Here is a 24,584-nt window from a genome sequence, read left to right as displayed (position 1 = left end):
AACAAATAAAGCCGAAAGGAAGAGGGAAGAACCTCACCCATGCCAAAGATTGCTATAAAGAAGTGTAGAATATAGCACCGATGAGCAATTACTGCAAATTAGGGGAAACACTTGGAAGTAAATCAAACACAGGTCCCTTCTCTACCGTGTCCCTCAATTGTTGGCTATTGCCAGCTTCAGGGTGGCTGATATTTCTGTCTCAATAAGCCCCCTTTCAAAAAAAATCTAGATCTTGAGGCCAAGACAGATACACTTTCTGCTCTGGGCTGAAAGAAAGAGTGTCAGCGAGAGACCACAGATGGGAGATGGCATCAGCTCCTTGGGAGTTCCACCTCGTGCTTCATTCTGCAGGGTCCCAGGATGAGCTGGCAGTGCCCATCTCAACAGACTTTGCTGGCTCATTTCCCCACTGTCACTCCTGTTAGGGATTTGGATTACCTAGCAGCTTCCATGGTGGCACAGCCCGGCTGCCAGCCCTGTGGCACAAACCACGCCATCAGGACCCCAGCGCCTCTGACACTGTCTGCAGCGTGCACACCATATCCAGCCCTGTGCACGATCACAGGAGCAGGGCTGCAGGTGAAGATCCATCTTCTTGCTGTACTCTTTCACTACTGTCCTGCAGTGTAATTGTCACTGAATGTGTTCCCTCCCCTCTCCTTCCATTTCCCTGGCTCTGACTGCAAGCTGCTTGGTGCAGACTGCCTTTCAGCATGAGGCTGCTCAGTGTGCAGGACCCACATCTGAGCTAAAGCTTCAGGGAACGAGGCAAATGCAGACAGCAAGCTGCTTTCTGCACAGTAGGTGTACATTTTGCCCTTGATCATCCATTGCACAGTAATCCCCAAAAGTCAACTTTTGGAAGGCAATCAGTGAGATTCCCTGGCTCTTGCCTTAAGAGCTGGATGGCAAAATACAGCTGCTGGATTCTCTCAGGTGCATTCCTAGGAATATACAGAGACTATTGGAGCAAACAGGCTTGTGTTAGGCATTCTCTTCTCATGGCAACTTTCTTGGCCACTTCTGCCACCGGTAATTACTAAAGCATATACAAACAAATATGGGCAAATATGTGTATGCTTAAACTCTGACATTATGTTATGGTTCTTTGTACTAACAAACAGTAGCCCCGCAGTATAGTTTATTACTGTAAAAGCAGAAAGATACAATTTGTAAAACATAAAATTATCTGCTGTAAACAAAGCAGATAATTTCTTTTTGATTGAAAGAAAAATAAACTAAACAATCATACTGTAATTGGCTTAGATGCTTTAATCAGTGCCAGTTATGCTGTGGCTGCTATGGTTTACAGGGATTAGATAGTACTTTCTCTCACTTAAATTAGTTAAAACATTGTGTGAATGTTAATGATTTATTTGTCTGTAAATATGTTAGTAAATATGTTATAATTTTATGTGTTCAACTAAGAAGTTACATGCAAAAAATATTTTGATGTTTGACATTGGAATTAATTCTTAGTGTTCAGTTATATAATCGTTCTCATTATGCCTATGCTTCACCAAAAGTAGCTTTAAAATATGTAATATATATTTATAATTCATTTTCACACAGCTATAACAAGGTTAATGATAGGTGAGAATAATTATTTCCCAAGTTTGGTATTAGATGTGATATCTGAAATTTCTTCTCAGGAATAATTTTCTATGCAGTATAATTACTACTTTTTTGTTTAGAGAATCTATTTTGGTTTGCTAAAGGGAACTTCTAAAAAGTCATAAGTTATGCTTTTAAAACAAATTCTAAATATTCAAATTCACAATAATTGACTGATGCATCTCTACTTCAGCATTAGTTGTTCTCTCATCACTTCTGGTGTTTTCTTGAGGAAAAATGCCTAGAAAAATGGGTTAAAACAATTTTAGCTGAGAATGAAGTAGCAAGTTAATAAACAAAACCCGACAATAACACCCCAATAAAAGCAAACTATTTTCCAAACCCTTTATGAAAATCTGTTCTTTGAAAGGAAGTTTCATGTTGTTCTGCAGAACACTTCTTATAAGATCAAACTGTGAATCCCCAGCAGAAACTCAGCTGTTCCAGAAATACAGATAAAATGCACAAAGCAAAACAATACTTTGTGTCTCATCCCCTTCTGAAAGTCTTGGTCTATTCATCACAATTCTCGGTATTGCCCACCACTACCAGCTTCTTTTAATCAACTGCTTTATACTCATTCTGGTAATTGCTTGTTATCCATTTCCACACCACTGGCTTATTCATTATTTCCAGCAAAACAGTGCAGACCTCATTTTATGGAAGTGATTTGTGTACAGCACATAACATAATTTCTTTTTAATTTTAATGGAGTTTGATTGAAATTTGATTCAAATTCAAATAATTAATTAAATTTTTTCCTTTCTAAATTCATTTCAGTATAAGTGGATTCTATCTTTCTTGATTTCTTTGAAATTATAGTCATTAAAAAATAAATTGGAATTTAAAATACTGAAATTGAAAAGCATTGAAAAACACAATTTCACAAAGAAAATTTTGATGTAAAATCAGAAAACAGTGATGCAGAAAGAAATTTCTTCCTCTGTCAACACACTTTCCCAAATTTTTGTATTTCTGGAACAAAAAAATACTTTAGAATTACATGAGTGTAGAAATAGCAACAAATGGTAGTCAGAATTCATTTCATAACAATATTTAGTAAGCTTCTTAAATCATTAATTTCAAAAAATAGCTTTCAATTTTTAAAAATTAAAACATTGTCAATTTTAAAAGAAATAAGGGATTTCTTAACTTCTGTATATAAAAACTACCTTTGTTGATAAAAAATAAATGTACATTTATCTCTTCCAAAACAGAAATGTTACAAGAAGCATGTTTTATTCACAAACACAAAAGATTAAACCTTTTAAAGCTTGTTATGAAAATATCTATAATGCACAGTGTACTTTTTCTAATTTATAACTATTCTAAAATGTATATTGTTTGAAGCATCTCCTTGATTTTGAACTTTAAAACAAATGTAGTAGAATTTATATTTTCAAATAATTCTGACAATTCAGGTAATAATTTCAGCCTCTGCAACAAGTTGTTTTTAATATCATATATTTAGCTGGTATTTACATTTAATCATGTTTGGAAATCTCTTCCTGAAATCACTTAACTTGTGGAAATTGAGAAAATTGGTTTAGGTAATTTTAGAGATTTGTATAGCTTCTTTATACTTTGGGACACAGAGTAGTTTGGCCACTTCAGATGGGGAGGAAAAAAAATAGTCATATCATTTTTTTAAAAAGTTCCTCAAAAAACTCTGAGGAGCATATAAAGCCACATTAACTATGTGACACTTTTCCGTTATAAATTCATTCCATTTGACACCATGGCAATCTCTCCTGACATCCCCACACAGAAAGGCAGCTACAACACTTCTAAAAGACAGAACAATTGCATATGCTCCCCAAAAATATTGGGAGAATATATATTTGTAATGAAAAGATGATCTTGCATTGAATACTGTTCAGTAGAAGAATGATAAACCAGCACATTTGAGCACAGAGGCAAATGTCAGGGTACTGCAGAAATCTCTTTTCTACCTTCACCCTGAATGTGAGGCTGCATATTTATCTGGCCAAAGGACCCGGTGCCCCTCAGCCCCTCCTTGGGAACAGCACAGTTAACAGAGCCCGACAGGAATTTAGAGATCCAGGAGGAGACAGCAACCAAGGCTTCACTTCTCCCTCCCAAAACTGAAACCCATTGCGTGTAAAGTGAGACAATAAAGTGAGCCTTTGGAACCGGGGAGGGTTTTGTACCAAGCTTGTTACAGCTGCATAAATATCAGGGAAAGGTGAAGAGGAAGGAGAAAAAGGAAAGGAAAGGAAAGGAAAGGAAAGGAAAGGAAAGAAAGGAAAGGAAAGGAAAGGAAAGGAAAGGAAAGGAAAGGAAAGGAAAAGGAAAGGAAAGGAAAGGAAAGGAAAGGAAAGGAAAGGAAAGGAAAGGAAAGGAAAGGAAAGGAAAGGAAAGGAAAGGAAAGGAAAGGAAAGGAAAGGAAAGGAAAGGAAAGGAAAGGAAAGGAAAGGAAAGGAAAGGAAAGGAAAGGAAAGGAAAGGAAAGGAGATATTACAAAACAAAAAAATGGAGTGAAAATAGGGTACATACGAACCTTATAATGTGATGTGATTTTTCACATCTTTTAAGAACAAATATTTGATCTGATTTGAATCTGTAACACTTTCACATTTAAATATTATGGGGTTTGCTGTTAACTTCAGCATATTTTTCTGAGAAGTCATGGACTTCAGAAGTTGATGAGAAATTTCTGTGATTTAAACTAAAAGTTTAAATCTAAAACTAACCAGTTTTCCCCTCGCTGGCCCTCCAGGTGCTGCTTCTAAACCTCTTAGAAATGGGAAAGGCATGAGGAATTGCTGGGGTAAGTTCGAAGTCAGTTTTTATTTAACCTATACAATTTTATTTATGCTGGTTAGCACTGTGAGCCCAGCTGGAGTAATTATATGCATCTTTTATGATATGGATTATTTTCATTTGTACTCTATTTTATATATATATATATTTAGTTATTCTAAATCAGTGTAGAGCACCAAGTTCTAGACATACACTTTTTGTAGTTATAAAACCACTTAGTTAAATTACACTTCTCTCTGTAAAAGGGAGTTTGGGTCCACTCCTTCCCAGTTAAACTGGTGGTTCAAGAGTTGGATCATAATCATCCTTGAGGTCCAGAAGAGATGTGCTAGAGGGCAGGGTACCAGCTGGGAGAACTGGGACCTAGGCCATATGCTTTTTCCCCATGGAGACAGAGTTGATTGGTATTTGTTTTGTGATTTTTTCTTTATTTTTCCCCGTGGTGAATTTCAGTATTTGCAGGAATTGGCTCCATTCAGAATATTCTCTGCATCAGAAAACAGGCTGTTGGTGCAACCTACTCCTCACACACCCTGCTCTCCTTGGCCCCCTGCCCCGTGCATCTCCAGCAGCAATTCTGTCGGGGCAAAGACTTCGCTGTGATTGGGGATTCTTCAGCAACGAAGTTTCTTGATGCTTCCCGAAAGCATTCACGGGTGCTTACTTCCTGCCCTCTGCGCTGTGAATGGAAAGTAGCAAATAATTAAAAAAGAAAAAAATTAAAAAAAAAAAAAAAAGGAATAAAGCACAGAAGAACACAGAAGAATTCGCGTTTTTCTGGTGGGAAAAAAAAAAATTAAATATTTCTTTCCCATTATGAGGGCGGCCGGGGCGGGGGGGCCGGGTGAAACAGAAACCCCACAAGGGTTATTTCCCAGCGCCGCGCACGCTGAGCTCTAGGAATGAGTCAGGCTCTCAGTGCTGCCGCAGCCGGCGGAGCCCGCGCCCGTGCAGCGCCGAGCGCGGCGGGGCCGGGCCGGGGCCGGGCCGGGCCGGGCCCTGCCGGGACCCCCTGGGGCGCTCGCCCCGGGCCGTGCCTGGCCGCGGCGCTCGCGGCGACCCTTGCGGTATGCGGCTGCCTTTGGCAGGGGCACATGAAGGATTTCATTGAGTGTGAAGACAGAGAGCAGAGACAGAAAGCAGAAGGAGGCGGCTGCAGCCTTTGTAGTCGGGGAGGAATGCGGAAATGTTGAAGCACTATGTCAAACTTTTTTGAAACGGGGTCAAGTCACATTCAGCCAGCGTGGGAAAGCAAGGGAAAAAAAAAAGTTGAGGAGAGGGAAAAAAAAAAAAAAAGGCAGCAAGCTGCTGCTGCTCCCAGGCAGAACAGAGGCCGGGGGAGCGAGCGAGCAGCGGCAGCGCAGCGCCGGGGCAGCGGCGGAGCGGCGGCGGCGCCGAGGGCCGGTGCCCGAGCCCCGCACCGCAGGCTGCGGCCGGCGGGGCTGCGATCGTGGCGCTGCAGCTCCCCGGGGGCCGCCGGCCGCGATTTTTATTTCGCGTTTTCCTTTTCCCCGGGCAGGGTGGGGGCGGGAGGAGCGGGCTGGGGGACGAGTGCGAGCTCCTTCTGCGCCAAGGTGCAGCCCGGCGGCGGCGGCGGCAGGAGGATGCGAGCCGAGGGCGGCCGAGCCGCGGATCAGCTACCTGTGTGGCCCGGGCGGCCGCTGCCGGGACCTGCCGGAGACATCGCCATGTGAAGGGGCAGACCCCGGGCCGGCTCTCCACCCCGCCTCGCTCAATGGGAGGTTTGTGTTAGAGAGGACTCACCCCCTCCCTCCCCCCCCTCCACCCCCCGGGGCTGAGGATTATTTGGGGAACTGGTGGCGGTGCAGGCGGCCGTGGCGCACACCAGGTAACGCGGGGCGCCCATGTGCTCCGCGCACCCGGCCCCGCGGCGTGGCCCACACGCCGTCCCCTCCCCGCCCGGCCCGGGAGCCCACGCCGCTCGCCCCCCCTCCCCGCGGGCGGCACCGCGGACGCGTCCCTTCGGCGGCCGGGCCGGGGCAGCGCGCCCCGCGGTGCCGCCGCAGCCGCCTCGGGGTCGGTGCGGGGGCGCGGAGGGGCCCGCGGGGGAAGGGGTGCCCTCAGGGGGAGCCGCCGGGGGGGTCCTCTCTGCGTCCTGCCGAGCAGCGGAGCCGGGCCCCCCTCCCCGCCCCGTCCGCTGAGAGGAAGCGCGGGGACGCGGCTCCCCGCGTGTCCCCCGCCGCCACCCCCCGCCGCCTGCGGGGCGCCCGCGGAGGGGAGCGCGGAGGGGGCAGCGGCGGCCGGGGGCGGCCCCGGTGCTCCGCCGTGCCCGGGGAGGGCGAGCACGGGTAAGTTTCCACGCGGCCGCGCCGGGGCAGAGGCCCGCCGGCCCCGCCGCCACGCACGCGCGGCGCCGCTGCCCGCCGCTCGGGGGCGCCCTGCCCGCGGCGCGGGGCCGGAGGGGCGCGGGCGGCCGCGGCGGGGGCGCGGGGCGGGCTGGGGTCCCCCCGCGCACCGGGCTCGGGCAGGGGTTACCCCGCACACCGGGCTCGGGCACGGGTACCCCCTCACACCGGGCTCCGCGGGGCCCCCCACGGCGGCCCGCGCTCGGTGTCGCCCGGTGATGCTGCAGGCGGGGGACGCAGGGCTGCCCGGTGGCTGGGGCGATGCGGTGCCGTGGCAGATGTGCTGGGAACTGAAGCCGGCGAGGCAGGGAGCCGCCTCCGGCTGCAGCCGAGAAGGGTTGAGCAGTGGGCACAGGTTTCCTTCAGATTGCGCTTTTCATCTCCAGCTGAGGTGTAAGGTCAGCTAAGTGTGCGGAATAGCCGTCGCGCTTTGTGCTTCAATTCCACATAAGAGATCCCCGACTCACCTATCTGGGACTCATTCATCGTAGCGCGGTAAAAATGTGTTGTAGGACAGGGCTACAATCCTGGAGGTCACTGTATCGCTGTGTTAAAAAGGGTCAGGGGGAAGGGAGGAACTGATGTGGAGCTTTGTGAGGGGAGAGGGTTTGCAGTCCTGCAGAAAGTGGATGAAACTGGATGCAGAAGTGCTTCTGCTCTCCAGCCTCATGCACTCTGCAGCGGAGCATGCTGTTCCTGAAGACATCTTTCACCATGCTGCTTTGCAAAGAGCTGCCAGTGACACATGTAGCAGTACACACAGCCAATACTCTTGCTTGTTAGTAAATTTGCTAAAGTGCGTATTTCTGAACCTACTTCAGTGCACAGTGCTTCATAGTGTATTATTGCCATCTCAGTCTGCATGTATTTCTTCTCTCCACAGGTGCTTTGTTTCTTGCAATGTGTTCATGATCTTTCCATGAAGGCCTTAGCATATGAGAGAACAGACCAAGGCAGTAACCTCCAAATGCTATTATTTAATAGCAAGTGTCAGTAATACAGCAAAATACATATCCAGGACTCCACCACGTTAAATGAGGAAAACTTGGGAGTCCTGAAATCCTGACATAAGTTCTTGGAGGAGCGCTTCCTCTCACACATGCCTAGCTAGCTCTGCCATCCCCATCACCCATGTGTCATGGGGTCATTTTTAGGCCATTCTCAGTGAAACCCCTGAGGATGCTGTTGCTCTGTAGCCGAATGCGTACCTACCCTTCTGCGCAGACCCTGATAACTTTGTAGTGTATCAGCCACTCCGGGACCTTGATACATATGTCACCCTCATGGTTCGCGTCTTCCTTTCCACCATGATTTTGCTTTGCATATCTGTATTAGCTTAATTTTAGCAGGTTTTGAACAATGCAAAGTCATGAAGTAAACTAAACTAAACTCAATTTTTTTTGCTTGGTTTGTCCTCCAGATTTGTTTGGCTTTACACAGGCAATGCTCCCAAAGACTGTATGATAATTCCTGGTGGCCAAAAGCAGAGGCGCATTGTGGCCAGTACAGAAAAGGAGCAAGAACAGGAGGGCAGGAGCTTCCCGCTGCCTCTCTGGCAGAGGCACCAAGTGCGTGGCCTGTCTGCATCCCAGCAAAGTACTGGTTTTCGAGAAGTAAGCGAGACTGAGAGCCACCTCGGGGCACTTGGAGAGGAGGAAGAGGACTGGTGCCAGCATGGATAAGGACAGCACAAACCTGGCTGACCAGCAGTATGAGTGTGTGGCTGAGATTGGGGAAGGAGCCTACGGGAAGGTGTTCAAGGCTCGAGACTTGAAGAACGGAGGTCGCTTTGTTGCGCTGAAGCGGGTGCGGGTGCAGACCAGCGAGGAGGGGATGCCGCTGTCCACTATCCGAGAGGTGGCGGTTCTGAGGCACCTGGAGACGTTCGAACACCCCAACGTGGTCAGGTGAGGAGGTGGGACACTGTCCTGATCACTGAGGTCCTGGGTACAGTACATGGATTGGGCGAGTGAGAGTTTGGGGGCATAAATGGAATGGACACTAGTTTGGGTTTGTGGCTGGAGTGAGCACTAAACTGTGTGCACGAAGTGTGGTTTGAGGTTTCAACAGGCCATGGTGCTGCCTGCCAGACCTCACCTCATCCCTGTGCGTTGCCTCCCACACACACAAACACCCATCTCCAGAGGCATAGGTGTGTGATTTAAGTGTTGGAATGGATGGGCAAGGAGCCATATATATACTATTTCCTCAGGCATGAGAGAAAATGAAAAAAACCCCAACCTCTCCCTGGTTTTGTCTGACCTATTAGTACTGCCAGTTGCAGCTGATTTTTACCAGCTCTGTTGATTATAGAAATTACAAGAATGAGAGTAGTAGTGGAATGTACATTCTGCCTTTTTAGGTGCTTTTATAGAGAGCTGTAGATTACGGTGTTAAAAAGAAGCAACAGCTTAAGACTTCAAGCTTTTCAAGCAGCCTTAGGGTTGAGTGCTGTTTGGTACTAATTTTCACCACGAGCTGTTGATTCTGCTACCAAGAGGGCAAAAGTACAGGTGTCAGACCTTTCTCACAAAATGGTGGCAGTGGCCCCAGGATGTCCTTTCTGTTGTGTCAGTAGCATAAATCCTGGATAAGTGGCCTGTGCTCTCAATGATAAAGCTAGCCCTACTGTAACCTCTCACATTTTTCTCTAGCTAGAAGCCTTCAGCAGCCTGTGAGCATCTTTTATTAAAATTGTGAACTTTAAGAAGTAAGTTTCACTTTGCAGATACTCACAATGAAACTGGTCAGCATCTTGCTGGTGGTGCTATATTAGCAAGAGTATTTCCATTCTTTGTCTTACTTACATGCATATTACACAGCAAAAGGAAAACATTTTTGTACTTCACTAACACCAAGACTCTTTCAGTCTTAGAGAAATAGATACTCTGAACTCGCAGGTGAATTTCAAAATGCCTTACACGTGTAATCGTCCTTTTTGGTAGGGTCTGAGATCAGGGGCTGTTCATTAGGCACAAAAGGAAAGATGAGACAGAGAATAATATGTAAGTTACGAAAGTCAGTTTCTAGAGATGAATTCACTTTTGTTCATTTCAAGGTAGTGTAATGTGACAGTCTCCTTTATGTCAAAACTGACTAGGCAGAGTGCATGTATTCTGAAATGCTGACCATGGAGTGCACGTCATCAGTCTCACTTTAGTGGCAATGGGACACACAGGCTGCAGCTCACACTTCCATTGCTCATCAAGCAAATCCACAATTCAGTTAATAAGCATTATCTTGGCTGGCACCTAGTAATGTCAGAGGCTTAGTCAGTATACTTCAAAAGTTGGCATCCTATGTTTGATCACTGGATCAAGTGACTTGGTTTAGAGGAGCACGCAAAGTTGGTCCTTAGCAGTAGAGGAATAATTGGGAGCTGTCAAAATCTTTGAAATGCAGCCCATCAGTTTATGGGAGAAGATGAGGATTTAGTTGTCCAGGCTTAGACATTTATATATTTGAAAGCTAAATCTTGTTTGGGAATAATTGAACATAATAGTTAAGAATTTTTCTACAATTAACATCTTTCCATGTGATATAAAAGATATTTTTAAGAGCTTTCTAATCCTGAGTGCAGCTAAATGATTGAAATAGAATTCTTGTTTTTTAAAGAGCTATTTGATGAACTGACTATGCAACTGCATGCTTTTGCTTGATACTAGTGCAGTTGAATCTCAACAGAGCATTGCACAAATACATTGAAGCTTCAAATATTTTTACAAGCTTGAATGAAAACTCTGCAAAGCAGTGAGTATTTCAAGCAGCAATATGAGAATGTAATTTTAATATAAAAATCTGTGAAAGTGTGTTTCAGGTCCTCATAGTGGTGTTGTGAAGCCTGTACCTTTTGCCATAAGCAGCATTTGAGACACAAGGGGCTGGCTGGTAATGTATCAAGGTGTTTGGGACATTGGTTGCACACCTTTTTCCACAAAAAGGCAGAAGATAAGCAATTCCAAACATTATCTCTTCCAAAATGTGAGGAATGCTATTTCTCACATTTTATCATGTCCTTTGTCCATATTTTAACCTGTAGGGCAGATAAGGAGCCCTCTGGAGAGACCGGAATCATGTCCTTCAAATGGAAAAATTATTTGAAAACATTTAAATGGCCCAGTTCTGTTACAAAATATGGTAGAAGAGTTTGCAATTTATAGAAATTAAATGTCTATTTCTGTGTTATGTAAATATACTCAGGAAAGGAAATACTATAAAAGAAGTTCTGCAATTTTAAGCAGCTGATCTAACTGTACTTATTGAACATATTATGATCAAAATATTTTAATTGTTTGGGCATGCATTCTGGAACCTGATATCATGGCCAGGCTAATTAATACAAACAATTCCAAATGCATTGTCTGCATACTGGATTAAAATATACATTGTTTTCACAGCACTGAGATAACAGCACAAAAATTTTAAACTAAATATTTTTGATTTTGAGAGGACCTTTCGTTTTTTTTCTAAATATTACAAGCGGCTGGCCTGAGAGAACTATGCTGGAACTGCAGATACTGTGTTGTATCTGTTACCTCTGAGTAGTGGCATGTGTGATCCATGAGTTGCTCAACGCAAGCCAGCAGCCATTCAGTGAGTCAAGGTTTAGACAGACTTTGTACAGATGAGCTGCACAGGCCCTGTGGTCGGCTGTGCTGCTCTGGCATCAGCTGACAGCAGAGATCTCAGGCCACATGAACTCAGGCTGAGTGTCATTTTCAACTCAAATGGCACCTCTGGGCTTCTCCAGAGACTGCAGTGGGGATTTCAGCAGCTTCTCTGTGGCCATGAAGTGGAGCTGGATGTGAAGAGCAGTTTGGCAAGGAAAGGCCCAGTACTTTGCAGGCATAGGTGTAGAGCTCCATGGCTTTGCTGGCCACAGGACCAGGGTTCAGGACTAGCAGTGCTCCTCCAGCCCAGGTTTGTCCTAACAGTTGTAGAATCACTTCTCTGAGAAATAGTTAGAGCCAAAAACTGGTTGCCAGTGCTTGGTACTAGGGCTGGAAGAGAATTTTCTCCATAGGGGACAGGTGTTTGAATAGCCCAGAATAATTTTAAACATAATATTTATCATATTTTTCCATGCTACTGCTTGCTAATTTTGAGAGCTTTGTTTTGTGTTTCTTTGTTCCAAGTGCAAGAAAAGCACCAAAGGGAAATATAATCTTCATCAGAACAATGATGGTATTGAAAATCTCTGTACTGTAATGGAAATACGGAGGACTGATTTAAATTTTTATAAGACTGTTAAGAGTAGTGTATAGAAAGGCATGGGGAAAAGGCAGTTAAAATAATTGCTATGTGCTTAAAAAGCTTTCCTGTTCACATTTACCCTTTTTATAGAGCTCCTCTCGGACAGGACACCTTACTCTATTCTATTTATTTTCACAAAACAAAGTTTAAAATAGAATCTTGAAGAGTAAAGCTTACTGTAAATCAGTCTGAAAATAACTATGTCATGGGCTTGGAAAAGTCCCTTGTAGCTGGTAGGATGATCAAGGTGCTCCTCTAGATCACCTTTCAGATGTAATACTTGAATAAAACGTTATTATATACAGTAGGTAAATCTGGCAAAAGTTGGTCCAGCAGTTCCATAGCTTAGTACTGTTCTAGCTGGGAAAAATGAAATATATGTCGATAAAGAACAGACTTTGCCAGGAATAAATGACATATTAGATTCAGGAAATTCCTGTGTGTAAAACTCTGCTGCAAGATATCTGTAAAAATTCTTCTTGTGATTATAATGCTAAATTCAGCTGTATCTTGCACTTATTTTATCTCTCTCCTGCTGGTAATCAGATGAATAATTTCCCCTGTATCTTAGTCATCATCAAACTGTGAATTTGCACTGATATGCAAGGTGATATGCAAGGCAGACTACTGTAGTTCTTGGCATGCTTGTTTTCTATCATATTTATATTTCTATTTAACAGTTTTAATAGCATTAAACCATAAGCAAATTGAACAAAAATGCAAAGCTGTATATTTTTGCTTCCTATCTCATAACTTTTCTTTTATAAATACAACTTTTTCAATATTTTCATGGTTTAATAACTTCCAGTATTTAAATAGCTGAAATGATGTTGAATATGACCTATTAAAATATAATCTAGTCTGGGTTGTTATTTCAAAGGTAAGTGTCAGAGTAAGTGCCATTCAAAGTGATCATAACCTTGTAAGAAATCAAAGTCTTGATTCTCTCTTTCCTGATACCTTGCAGAATATGTGCCCCAGCTGACTGACTTAGGTTCAACAGAATGATCCCCCTGGAAGTCTGAATCTATTCCTTATTCTTTTTTGTGTACAAATCAGTGGGGGGAAACGCAGTAATTATGACTATTTGCACAATTATGCCATGTTCAAGTTTTTATGTTATTTTATATCCACTGCACTATAAGTGGCACTGTAAACTGCTGACTGCAGTACAGCAGGCATGTCATGCTGCCTTTTCCCTGCTACTGCAATCCTGTGGTCCATGCTGTTGTCTCTTGGTTTGCACTTGGGTGCTTTTGGTGGAGCCCCTCAGCTGAGGCCCCCTGAGTGCTGGGGGAGAGGCTGGCACACACATCACTCCCCATCCCTGCATATGCTGACATAAAGACCAGCACTTGCTTTACCTTGCCCAGAGGCCCCAGAAGTGTGTAAATGGCTTGGGGCTTTAAGTTTCCTTGTACCTTGAAGGTATTTTTCTAAGTGTCTTGAAGTTCCCTGTCTGACCTGGTAGACCATTCAGGACATATCAATAGCAGATCATCAATGCCTAGTTAACCTTTTGCAAAACAATTTGAACATGTATTTGTTTTGCTTTTTTTCTGTTTTTAGACTGACATTTTGGGCAAGCGTACAGAGGGAAAAAAATTCAGAAGGCAGTAGCTAATTTTATTTCTCTTTCTAATTTTTGGTGATGCTGTTGCTGGCTTCTGGCTTTATTACTGTACTGTTAATAAGTTGAAAGGATGATCTTCTCAAAATCATTGAGATGTTCCATCCTGTCAAGTGAAACATTTCTATTTTAGGGGGTGTTTGTCTCTAGTGAATTCTGCTTCCTTCCTTCTTTTTTCTGCCAAGCTAATGTTAAACTTCTAGTCTGTGAGGTCATTCTTGCACATCAGCAGTGTGCTGTATTGTGTGATACAATTTATTTTTGTGTAGCATCACTCAATATGACATCTGGCAAGCCCCTAGAGACAAAGAAATGGTGATCTTTGCATTGCTAGTTAGAAAGATTGTCTTGCAAACAGAAAGAGTAAAATAAGATGCAGGGATGGAGTGGAGCAGAAGAAACTGAACTTGAAACTTGCCAAGTATTTGTGTGGCAGATGAATCTCAGCTGAGGTAGAAATGATGGATGAGTAATGGGAAGGAAAAACTGAATGAGCTTCAGAGTCAGTTTTAGTCTCACACAAACAGGATCATCTTCAAGGCAGATGTGACGACGGGAAGTGCCTTGGCCAGGGAAAGGCATTTCCAGGCTGGAGAGCAGTTCTGGTCAGAAGGCAAGGGAGATCGTCCCTGTACTGACTGGCCATTGCAAGGGACACTGCAGAAGTCTTGGGAAGGAAGGGACTGCAAATATTGGCTTCTCTGATGGCTGGAGGGAGAAGGAGAATGATAGGGTTGCCACTGAACAGGGCACATAGGTCTTGGGCAAATTTGTTGTCAGAGGACATTGGGCAGAGTGAACATGAGTGCTGGCCTGTCACCGTCTGCTTGCAACCTTGCAGTCCACAGAATGAACATGTACTGAGAAGACAAGGATATTCTTGCCAATCATATGAATTGTTTGCTAGTTAGAGATGTGATGATTTAATTTTAATACGTGATCTGGCAGAAACAGGACAAGATAAGAGCATGTCAGGAAGGAAGGGTTGAGTATGGAATGGACTTCTGAGCCTTAGGAAGTTCAGTTTCTGGAATGAGTACAAGACCATTTCAAAAAGTATTTTATCTCATTCTAAATCTAAGTTTTTTACAAAAACCATCTTTCCAGTCTTTGTATGAGTAAATGTTAGTAATTTTAGATTATGTCCAATACTCTCTTCCTTCTTTGAATCTGTGAATGATTATGTCTGTGCTCTTCTTGAAGATATTTAGCCTTGCTGGGTCCTGCCTGGAAGGAAAAACCAACTTCTTCCACCATAACCATTGCTGATGGCAGGCTGTGACTTCCAGGGTATGGAGTGGGGTCTAGGATTCCAAACTGAGCCTTGAAAAGGTTTAGATGCCAGGGGAGAGGATAGTCCACACTTACAGACGAAGGCCAGGGCTAGATTCATTGGGCCTTTCCAGCTTGCTTCACGGTACTCACTTCTGGCTGAAGCGTGGAACAGAGCAGGGAGAAGAGAAGTTGCTGTCCCAGGGTTTAAAAGAGAGCAGGCTGGACCTGGAGTCTGTGGCTCAGCAAAGCACTGACTATGTCACTCAGGTGGGCTTGGTGGGATTTAAGCTGTTGTTTGAAGCTTAGCACAGATCTAAGTGCATTATCAAATAGAAATAGCTATGATGCTAAGAATGCACTGAATTTTAAAACATCTTTCTGGCTAGAGTTCAGGGACAATGTACGTCAATACAAATCACAGATACTGATTCTTATTCATGTATTAGATTAAAGCCTTATTTCTAGAGAATATTTCTATTAGAAGTTAAAATGAATCATGCAGAATAAGTAATATAACTATCTTGACAGAGTAGTAACATGAATTTGACATCAAGAGTGATTGTTTGTCATTGTAGTAATTCTTAGGTGATGTAATTTAGTTCTGAAGCTTTAAAATTACTCTATGAAGTTTTGTAACAGTAAAGAAAATAGAGGTTGCAGTTCATTCCAAAACTTCTCTGTGTAGAGGATTTAGTTTGCTTGGTATGAAATCTAGTTATTCTCTAGTATTGCTGAACAAGTTGATTGTTAATGATCTAACAAATTATAAGAAGGTAAGTGTGCCCATATACATATATAACTAAGCTGTGTTTTTTCTTTTAAAAGAGAGAAGATCCCTCCACTTATACCTGTTCTTCATATCTTCTTATAATCTGAAAAATACTTCTAATTGTGCAGGCACAATTATTTAACAGATATACCTTTAAACTCTAAAGAATTGGTATTTAATAAAAAACCTCTTCAGAATTTTCCAAGGAGTGTTTTTGCCCATCATGTCCTTTGACATTTGCCATTTGGGAAACTGCTGTTTGGGAAGCTGTTGATGAGATGATTGTCAAAGAATGGAAGTGTGACTGTTGATTTCCGAACTCTTTTCAAAATACCTCATTGCATCCAAATTATTTGTATTGATTTTAATATTTATTTATTTACTCTTCACCTTTGAAAATTTGCCCCATCATTAGAAAAAAAAAGGAAACAATCTCCTAAATAATCCCTTTAAAATCAGACCTTAAGTTTCTAACAACACAGTTGTGTTTTCTTTAGGCAGCATAAAAAATGTTTTATATGAGTAGTAAGAGGCTCTTTCATATGATGCTTTAGATGTCTTTTTAGGGTTTCACAAGAAGATGGGTTTCTATTCTCTGAAGTATCTCTGATACTTTTTAGGATGAGGTGAATGTTTCTCACAGCTGAAAACAGGGTGTGCCAGTTTGCTGGTATTGGTAGAGTTGTCCTTGGGTGGGTTTCCCATGGCATACCTAGCTAACAATCTATGAGCTTAGCAAAAAGTTCTGTACTGTGTTAAAAGGGTTCATACCAACACTGACTTATTACTCTGGATCATCATTAACAGGTGACTGATCTTCTCTTAATAAAAGAAAATAAAAAACTAACTCAGACATGAATTCATCTTTACAGGAGTTTCCCATATTTAATGATAGAAAACTCAGTTCTAGTGTAAATGAGTCATACTGTGTTTAAGTGAAACCTATTGAGTTTAGACTTTTGAAACATTAGTCAGTGCCGAATATTACATATTTTGATAGAAACAGAGAAATGAAGTGAAAAATAGAGTGGAAAAGACTTTTTTCTCTCTTTTATGTGAAACTTTGGCTAGTCTTTTAATATCTATTTGAAGTGTGGTCAGTGTGATAAATTGCTGTGTAACAATGCCAGAGAACTCCCTTTTCCCTGAAATCAATTAATTATAAACTGGAAATTTCAGTACTTTGTTCAGTGTTTCTTAAGTTAGCATATTTCTGGGAGCTTTCTGTGATCGTAATTCCTAGCTGGACTGGTGCTTTTGTTTCTCTTCATCTGTGGAGCCAGGGCTCTACTGTAAGGATAGAATTCTATCACTTTTTTTTCCACATTTGATGTGGTATTTTGCATACAGCTGCAGAGTAGACAGTTACCTTTGAAAAGAACATTTGGCTGGTTTAATTTGATTAGAGCAAACCACCTCAATCATTACTGAACTAAGACCGTTTTCACTTTAACTTGGCTGTAGGAGTTGGGAATGTACTGACTGTGCTTAGATATTTGGGGGAGGACTCATTTGGCTACACAGCTCCTGCTGAAGTGAAACAACCTCAGAGGACCTTGCATACTCTGCTCTTTCCCAATAAAAAGGGAGGGCTTTGAAGCCATTGAATGTCACATTTAACTTTCCCTCATTGTGACAAGGAATTGAATTCCTTTTCTTCAAAAAATATTGGAAATGTTTAATGCACAGAAATACAGAATCATACATTTTTTAAAAACACCATGAGACTAAAACCATACATAGGATATGATAGTCTTACATTTACAACATATTTAAAACATGCCTAGCAACAGTATTTTCAATAAAGTTGTAATAAATTCCGACATATAAATAGAAATATGGTGGGATTCTCATAAATACATTATATCCAAGTTAAAATTTAATCCCTTTTAGTAAGTCTCAGTAAGATTCCCACTTTTTTTTTCATGGTGTTTTGATTTTCTGCCTCTTCCCATATCATCTAAACATATTGGGGTAGTTTTTATGTTGCATATTAAAGATCAAAATAGATACTTAAGATTCACAGTACTATATATTCTGTGTGATTTGTGCTTTTCATTTTCCCTCACTGATGATCATATAATTTTCCTAGAAAAACTCTCGTGGCTGTCTAGAATATAAATATGTCTCAAATAACAGACATTCAATAAATTGTAGTCAGCTGGTATTCTCTAGAAAATGCAGTTCTGATCTTTAAATGCCCTGACTTTGTGATAGTGCATCATCATGCAATATTTGAGAGGATTACAGCTGAAGCAAGAGTTTCTGCTTCTTCTTGCATTATTTTCCAAAAAGCAATATGCATAGTTAGCTGTTCATCTGTGTCACCAGCCTAATGGCAGAATTGCATACACATCTTCCAGCTAATCCAAGAATCAAGCTGCAAATTTAGGGCTCGAGTTTCCACTGGGGAATTGAAGGGGCTACCCTGATTCAAACAGCTTTGGTTGTTCAAATCATAAAGTCCTAATGTTAAATTGAGCAGAAATGCACAGCACAGGCAGACTGTGCAGAGGTGTCCTATCAAGCATGCATGTTTGAGACTTCACCATTCAGAGTTTACATGCTTCAACTCCTGAGTTCACCAAACTGGGGTACAACAATTCATTAGGTTTTTCACTGAATTAGATTTAGCATTTCTGTTTCACTCCTAATTACACTTCCTTTTTGTGCCACAAGTAATTCCTCTCTAACTCAGTGTGTTAAATACTTGGTGTCTGCTTCTGTGTTGTCACCTGAGCATCTTGTCCAACATTATCTCTCAAATTGCAGGTTGCATCACAGATACATTGATTTCAGTGCAGTGTACATGTCCTTTCTTCAAGGGCAAATGCTTCTAGTGCAAATGCTTCTAGAGCTACAGTTAGAGACTTTGCTGTACTGTTTTGAAGTTTATGTCTAATGTTACTCACTAACACAGCTCTAGAACCTTTATTACTGATTTCCAGGTTCTTTCAGGACAGCGAAAGTCAATGACCTGTATTCCTTCTCTGTGTTAGGAAGTAGATTATAAAGTGAATCTCGTTTTGCCGACTTTTATCTATCAGCATAGTTTGTATTTGTGAACTTTATGACATAGAGATTAGGCAACATCTGCACTTTAATTAGTGTGTTGTTTATCCTTAGATAACCTTCTAGATTGTTCATGGAGATAGGCCTACCCACTGATCTTTGTGGTTTCCTTACAGACATCTTTAATCAATTTGTTGCCTCACTGTTTATCTCTGCTTTTTATAAAATGCTGAGCAACAAGTTTTGATCAAAGCAGTAATACCCATATCCAGACAGGTTGGAATCAATGAATATGGCCTGAAAATTAGAATGATATGTCTCATAAATTTAAGGCAGAGCCCAGACAAGTTAATACTTCTGCAGAACTGAGCACCTCATTGCATAGAATCCCATTCATCCTACTGACTTTATGTTTGTAGCATAGTTTAAAAAAAAAGCTATGCCATTACCTGGCATTTCTCAATTCTCTGTTGCTTATTATTCATATTGTCTCTATTCTTAAGAACTCAAGAAGGTTTTATTACTTTCAAATTTTATTTGGTCAAATTAAACCATTGCTTAGAGATGTCAGTTATTTCAGAAGCAAATATTTGTACAGAAGTGAAAAAATACAGCAGTGAGACTAAAACTAAAGATCATGGCAGTACAAGAACAAGAAGAGTTAGGATTTGCACAGAAGAGGCAGGTAATCCGTTTGACTAAAAATGAAAGGTATTTGTGGATATAGATAAATGGCAGACAGGTGAATGACAGTGATGGGGCAGTTTTCCTAGAAGACATTTAAAGACATTTAAGGTATACTGGAATATCCCAAATCAAAAGGATATTGTGATGTCTGTAAGAAAATAGAGTGCGAAGAGTGCTTGGTTTCCAGTAACCCAAAGTTGAGAGTGAACAAGACTATTCTGCAGAAGCAAAGCTTAAGTCATGAAAAACAAATAATCTTTTGCTGTCATCAACGGCAAGGATCTTGAACCTGTGATTCTAGAAGAAGCAGTAAACTAAGTTCACGAAAATACTCATAAAGCACAATTGAACCACTGTTCATAGTAGAAAAAGTTTAAAGACAAATAGATAAGATTTAAGGACAACACTTAGAGGTACAATCAATGAAGTAGCTCTTCCTGGAGAACAAAAAAGAGAGATCACTCTCTGCATAGCCTGAAGTAACTTTCAATAGCTGATTTAAGAAATTCTAATAGTCAAGAAACACAGTCATAGTGCCCACAATAATTAAGTCTGACATTTTTTGGAAAAGGGATGGTTCCCAAACTTGACATAGTAACAATAAGCTTTAGAATGGAGAGATTAAGAAACAAGAAGTAATTCAAAAACTTAGCAGTCAAGAGGAATGATTTGAAGTCTTAGATTTGTAATGATGGGTAGTTAAATAGAGAGTTGCAGCAGCACAGTTTTTGTCACTTGGGTCATACACCATTCCTTTACATCCATGCTCTCTCCAGTCACTGAAATCCTGGCTGCTGTTTTGATCTATATCCTCCTCCTGGAGGATATAGATACAGCAGGATGCTAGATACAGCAGGACAGTTTAAGATTATTGGATTCTTAAACTCTCTGGAGGAATGGGTGATGTTTGAGGGCAACAAGGACTTTCTTTATGGCTGTGCTCCAGTGTATCGTGATGGACTCACAAAAGGTAGACACAGCCATGCATACCAAGATAGGGATGTGAGGTAATTGTGATTAGACACTTTATTGATCTGAATATTAAAAGTGTATTCCATTTTAGTCATTTGGGGTCTCCCCATACTGAGTGCAGAGTGAGCATGTGCTTTAGGAGAATAATTCGTCCAACTCATCCTTGGTGCCCATGCTGGAGTACAGTGAATTGCTCTCTGGAAACGCTCATTTTGACTCTAGAGGGAGCCCAGGTGGACAAGCTTGAGAAGTCGGGCCATGGGAAGTCTTGTGAGGTTTAGCAAGACCAAGTACTGGTGCTGCACCCGGTTTAGGGCAACCCCCAGTATCAGCACAGGCTGGGGATGAAGGGATTGAGGGCACCCCTTTGGAAAAGGAGCTGGGGGTGCTGGTAGATGAAAGGCTGGACATGACCCATCCATGTGCACTCACAGCCCAAAAGGTCGAAGGTGTCCTGGACTGCATCCAAAGCATCAGGGTGAGGGAGGGGATTCTGTCCCTCTTCTATGCTCTGCTCTGGTGAGGGAAACCCCACCTGAACACTGCATCCAGCTTTGGGGTCCCCAGCTTGGGAAGGATATGGACCTGTTGGAGCAAGTCCAGAGCAGGGCCACTGAGTTGGTTGGAAGGATGGAGCACCTCTCCTGTGAGAGAATGCTGAGAAATTTATGTTTGTTCAGCCTAGAAAAAAGAAGGCTTTGGGACGATCTACATGTGTCCTTCCAGTACCTGAAGGGAGCCTACAAAAATGAAAGAGGGAGGACTTTTCACAAGGGCTTGTAGCGACAGAACAAGGGAGAGTGGCTTCAAACTAAAAGCAGGTGGGTTTAGATTAGATATTAGGAATTAGATATTAGATATTAGGAATTTCTTTACTGTGAGGGTAGGTGACTCATTCAGCAGCTTGCCCAGAAAAGTGGCAGGTGGCCACATGGATGTGTTCAAGGACAGACTGGATGGAGCTGAGCAGCCTGGTCTAGTGAAGGGTGCATGGTAGGAGAATTGGAAGTAGATGATCTTTTAAGTTCCTTTTCATCCCAAAACAGTTTATGATTCCAATATAGGGTGGCCATTCAAATGTAGCTTGCTCAATCTCAATGAGATTAATGCCAGTCAGTAAAGTTTGAAGGTGAAAAGTGGAAGTGCTGGTAGAGAGTTTGTGCAGTAACAGATGTCACAAAATCAAATAGGAAATTATTTTGGGTGTAGGGGAACAAAACATTAGTATAGAAATCAGAGGGTAACTTGGATGACAAGAATTTAGATGAAAGACAAAGTGAGTATTACAGGGGAAATTTTTTTTAACCAAAGTCTATTGTACATGAATTGTTGGTAAGAACTTGTACAAGGCATTTGTTTTTATCACTTGGCAAAATTTATGCACTTTCTGTAGTAGGGGAGTGTGGGTCTCTGTGACATTTTCTGGCTTCAGACAGTCTGCTTCTAGTTTGTGTTTGGCATTAAAGTGCTAAAGGAAGCTGATAGTAGCTGGGATGGATGGGCATTGCCTGCTTACCCTGCACGCAATTTTAAGCTACAGCAGAAGTCATTTTGGTCAAAAATCGTTAATTCTTTACAACAGAAAAAGTAACTGATGATGTGTGTTGGAGATGGCCACTCATGGAGTCTACAGGTAGTTTAAGGCACCTTTCCAAGCTTTCTCAGTTGTGGTTTCTCTTTTTGTCATTACTCTTCACTCTGCCATACTGATCTCATACAGGATTTGCCACTAAGTGGGTTTATTATGTCATTATTGAAAAAAAATTGATGCTGCACATGGTTCACTTAGTTTCATTGCCTTGATTTAATTTTGGGCAAATTGCACAATTGTGCAATTGCAAATAGTTGGAAAACTCTGACGTCTAACTTACATTCCAATCTGAATTATCCAAGACCTGAGTTTTTGTAAAGAAGCGGTGTTATACCTTTATCTCTTGGAATAATTCGGGGGGGATTTCTATTTTTCCATAAACTCAAAACATGTCAGCCCACATTGCTCAGTAATAGCTTTCAAAATTGAAATCAGTCAGTCAATACTGCTAAAAGATTCTGCTCCATGATTTTTATGTGAAGTGTCTGTTTTATAATTTGACATAACTTGACATAGGCTTGAAAACAGTTTTGTTTATTATAGATCTACTAAAACAATATAGTAGTAGTAAAGTAAATAATCTACTCTATTAAGCTGTTTGGATATGAATATTACACATGTGGGTATATGTGGAAAAGGAAAACCATGAAAATGTCAAGATTTTACTCCATTTAACTTGAGAATTATTATTTTGTAACATGGATTAGGGTTATTAGACATTTATTGCCTGCACTTTAAAAATGTGTGGACAGTTTTCTTTTTTAAAGTTTAGAAAAAATGGAAAGGGTATAAGGGCAAGTCAGGGAAAAAACCATCCCAAAAGCTAATGGTTTTTAAAAAGTTGCATGATATTGAAAATGGGAACGTGGAACTGAAATGCCATCCCACTCTTAAGTATAATAAAATAATACATTTTATTTAATATGTTCTGGAAAGAGTAAATATAAATCATAAATATTAATATCAGTGGCAAAGACCCCAGGCATCTTTTAGCATATATTGGCTTAAACTCACCTGGGCAGCAACAGGGACAACTGAACAGGGAATGTCAATGTTTAAAAGCAGCACAATTAGGTTTTTTTAATAGCTGGCTTTTTTCTCCTCTTGTTCACAGTACAAATACTTATTTTTAGGGGCTTTAGAGAATATTTAGATTATGTGATTATGTATCTCCTTTAATACTTTCTGAAAGTACTCAGATCTTGTAGAATTCAAGATCACTTTAATCTTTCTTCTTTCAAGCATGAAATTGCCATCCCTTATCAGGATTAGTCACTCATTTCAAGAACTCAGTCATCCCAGAGCACATCCTTTATACAAAAATATTGAAGTAACATTTGTCAGCTTTTAAATGGAGGCTTTTTTGAAAAGTCTGTTGAGTTCTTGAATAAAACTAAAATTTCCTGAATGGACATGGATTATCATGGACTTCTAATAGGTTGATTGCTATTATTTTCACAAGCCTGAGGAAATGTTCTTTTGCTGTGTAAGATCCTAATCCATGTAACTTCCCTGCCATCTGTTTTTGAAATTGTGTGAACTGCACTGTGTGTTCAGATCCATAGTCATACACCATAAGTGCTTGCATACTGAGGCATCCATAGAAATGTAGATTACCGTGTCTACCTGGATTTAGCAAAAAAGAAAGCTTTACTTTTTATGTTTCTTCCAATGGACTTGAGACAGCTATTTGTGAATCAAATGTTTTCATAATCGAGACACAGATTCTTGCATTAGAACATGTAGATGCCAGTTGTGATGTTTGAAAACTGAGATATGCCTGCATGAAAAGTGGGTAAGGGAAATAGTTTGTTTTTCTTCACAGAAAGTGACTTCAATTCTGCGATAACTCAGAAAGCAGCTGAATGGACCTTTATAAAACATGTGAACTAAGTCACTTCTAAGTGGAGACAGCTGGGGTCTATTTAATATCCTGTGTAAAATGGTAGAGGTCAGCTTCCTGGAATAACTTAGGAGTTTTATTTCACCAGTATCCTACTGCTTCAGGGACCTGGGGTAGTGGAAAGGCTCTCAAGCTGAAGTGCACCATAAGGAAAAGCTCCAGGGCTGGATCTTTCCTGCCTCTGCATTTGCTGTTGCAAGACTGGGAAACATCTTGTGGGCTGCAGTATCTACACATCTCAATGCAAATGTCTTTTGTGTGAGTGCTTATTAGTGCAGTCAGCTAGTCTCAGTTTTTTCTTCCAATCTTATATTGTGATTTAGGCTTTAGGATATTAATTGAAAATTATTGAGAAGTCATTGAGAATCTCTGAGACTTTGGATAACAAGTGATTCCCAAATGTACTGATTACCCTAAATACATAGATTATTTTGTAATTCGGGACATTTGTTCCTAAATCACTTAACTTATCTTGACAGTTTTATGATTTTTTTTCTTCATTAAATAGATGGAGCCGCATCTTTACTGTCTGTATCCACATCTTTACTCCCTGTATCTATTCAATTGAATTAGTCCTTGAGTTTAGAATCTTATTTCTTGCCTCTTTCTCTTCCATTGTGTGTTGGACATGTCAGTGAAAAAAAATTGTCTTGAAGGCTAGAATCGCTGGTAACTGTTCACTCACACAAAAGTTCAGAAGTTACATGATATAGCAATTGATAAAATTG

General features: G+C 41.4%; 1 protein-coding gene across 3 annotated transcripts in view; it reads left to right on the top strand.

Moving 5' to 3' along the window:
• Nucleotides 1-5,970: 5,970 nt before the first annotated feature.
• CDK6 (cyclin dependent kinase 6) overlaps nucleotides 5,971-24,584 on the top strand; it is a 127,267-nt gene continuing 108,653 nt past the window's right edge. The window contains exons 1-2 of one of the 3 annotated variants that reach the window (XM_058041756.1): nucleotides 5,971-6,140; nucleotides 8,185-8,671. In XM_058041756.1, the coding sequence (XP_057897739.1) occupies nucleotides 8,439-8,671 (233 nt within the window). In that variant the 5' untranslated portion in view covers nucleotides 5,971-6,140; nucleotides 8,185-8,438. Of the gene's footprint in view, nucleotides 6,141-6,217; nucleotides 6,248-7,654; nucleotides 7,721-8,184; nucleotides 8,672-24,584 lie in introns of those variants that run through there. The other 2 variants (XM_058041763.1, XM_058041771.1) reach the window with 2 other exon arrangements.

This window comes from Melospiza georgiana, chromosome 1, assembly GCF_028018845.1.
Source record: "Melospiza georgiana isolate bMelGeo1 chromosome 1, bMelGeo1.pri, whole genome shotgun sequence".
Classification (NCBI taxonomy): domain Eukaryota; kingdom Metazoa; phylum Chordata; class Aves; order Passeriformes; family Passerellidae; genus Melospiza; species Melospiza georgiana.
The sequence above is the reverse complement of the archived record's forward strand: the minus strand, read 5'-3'. Positions and strand labels throughout refer to the sequence as shown.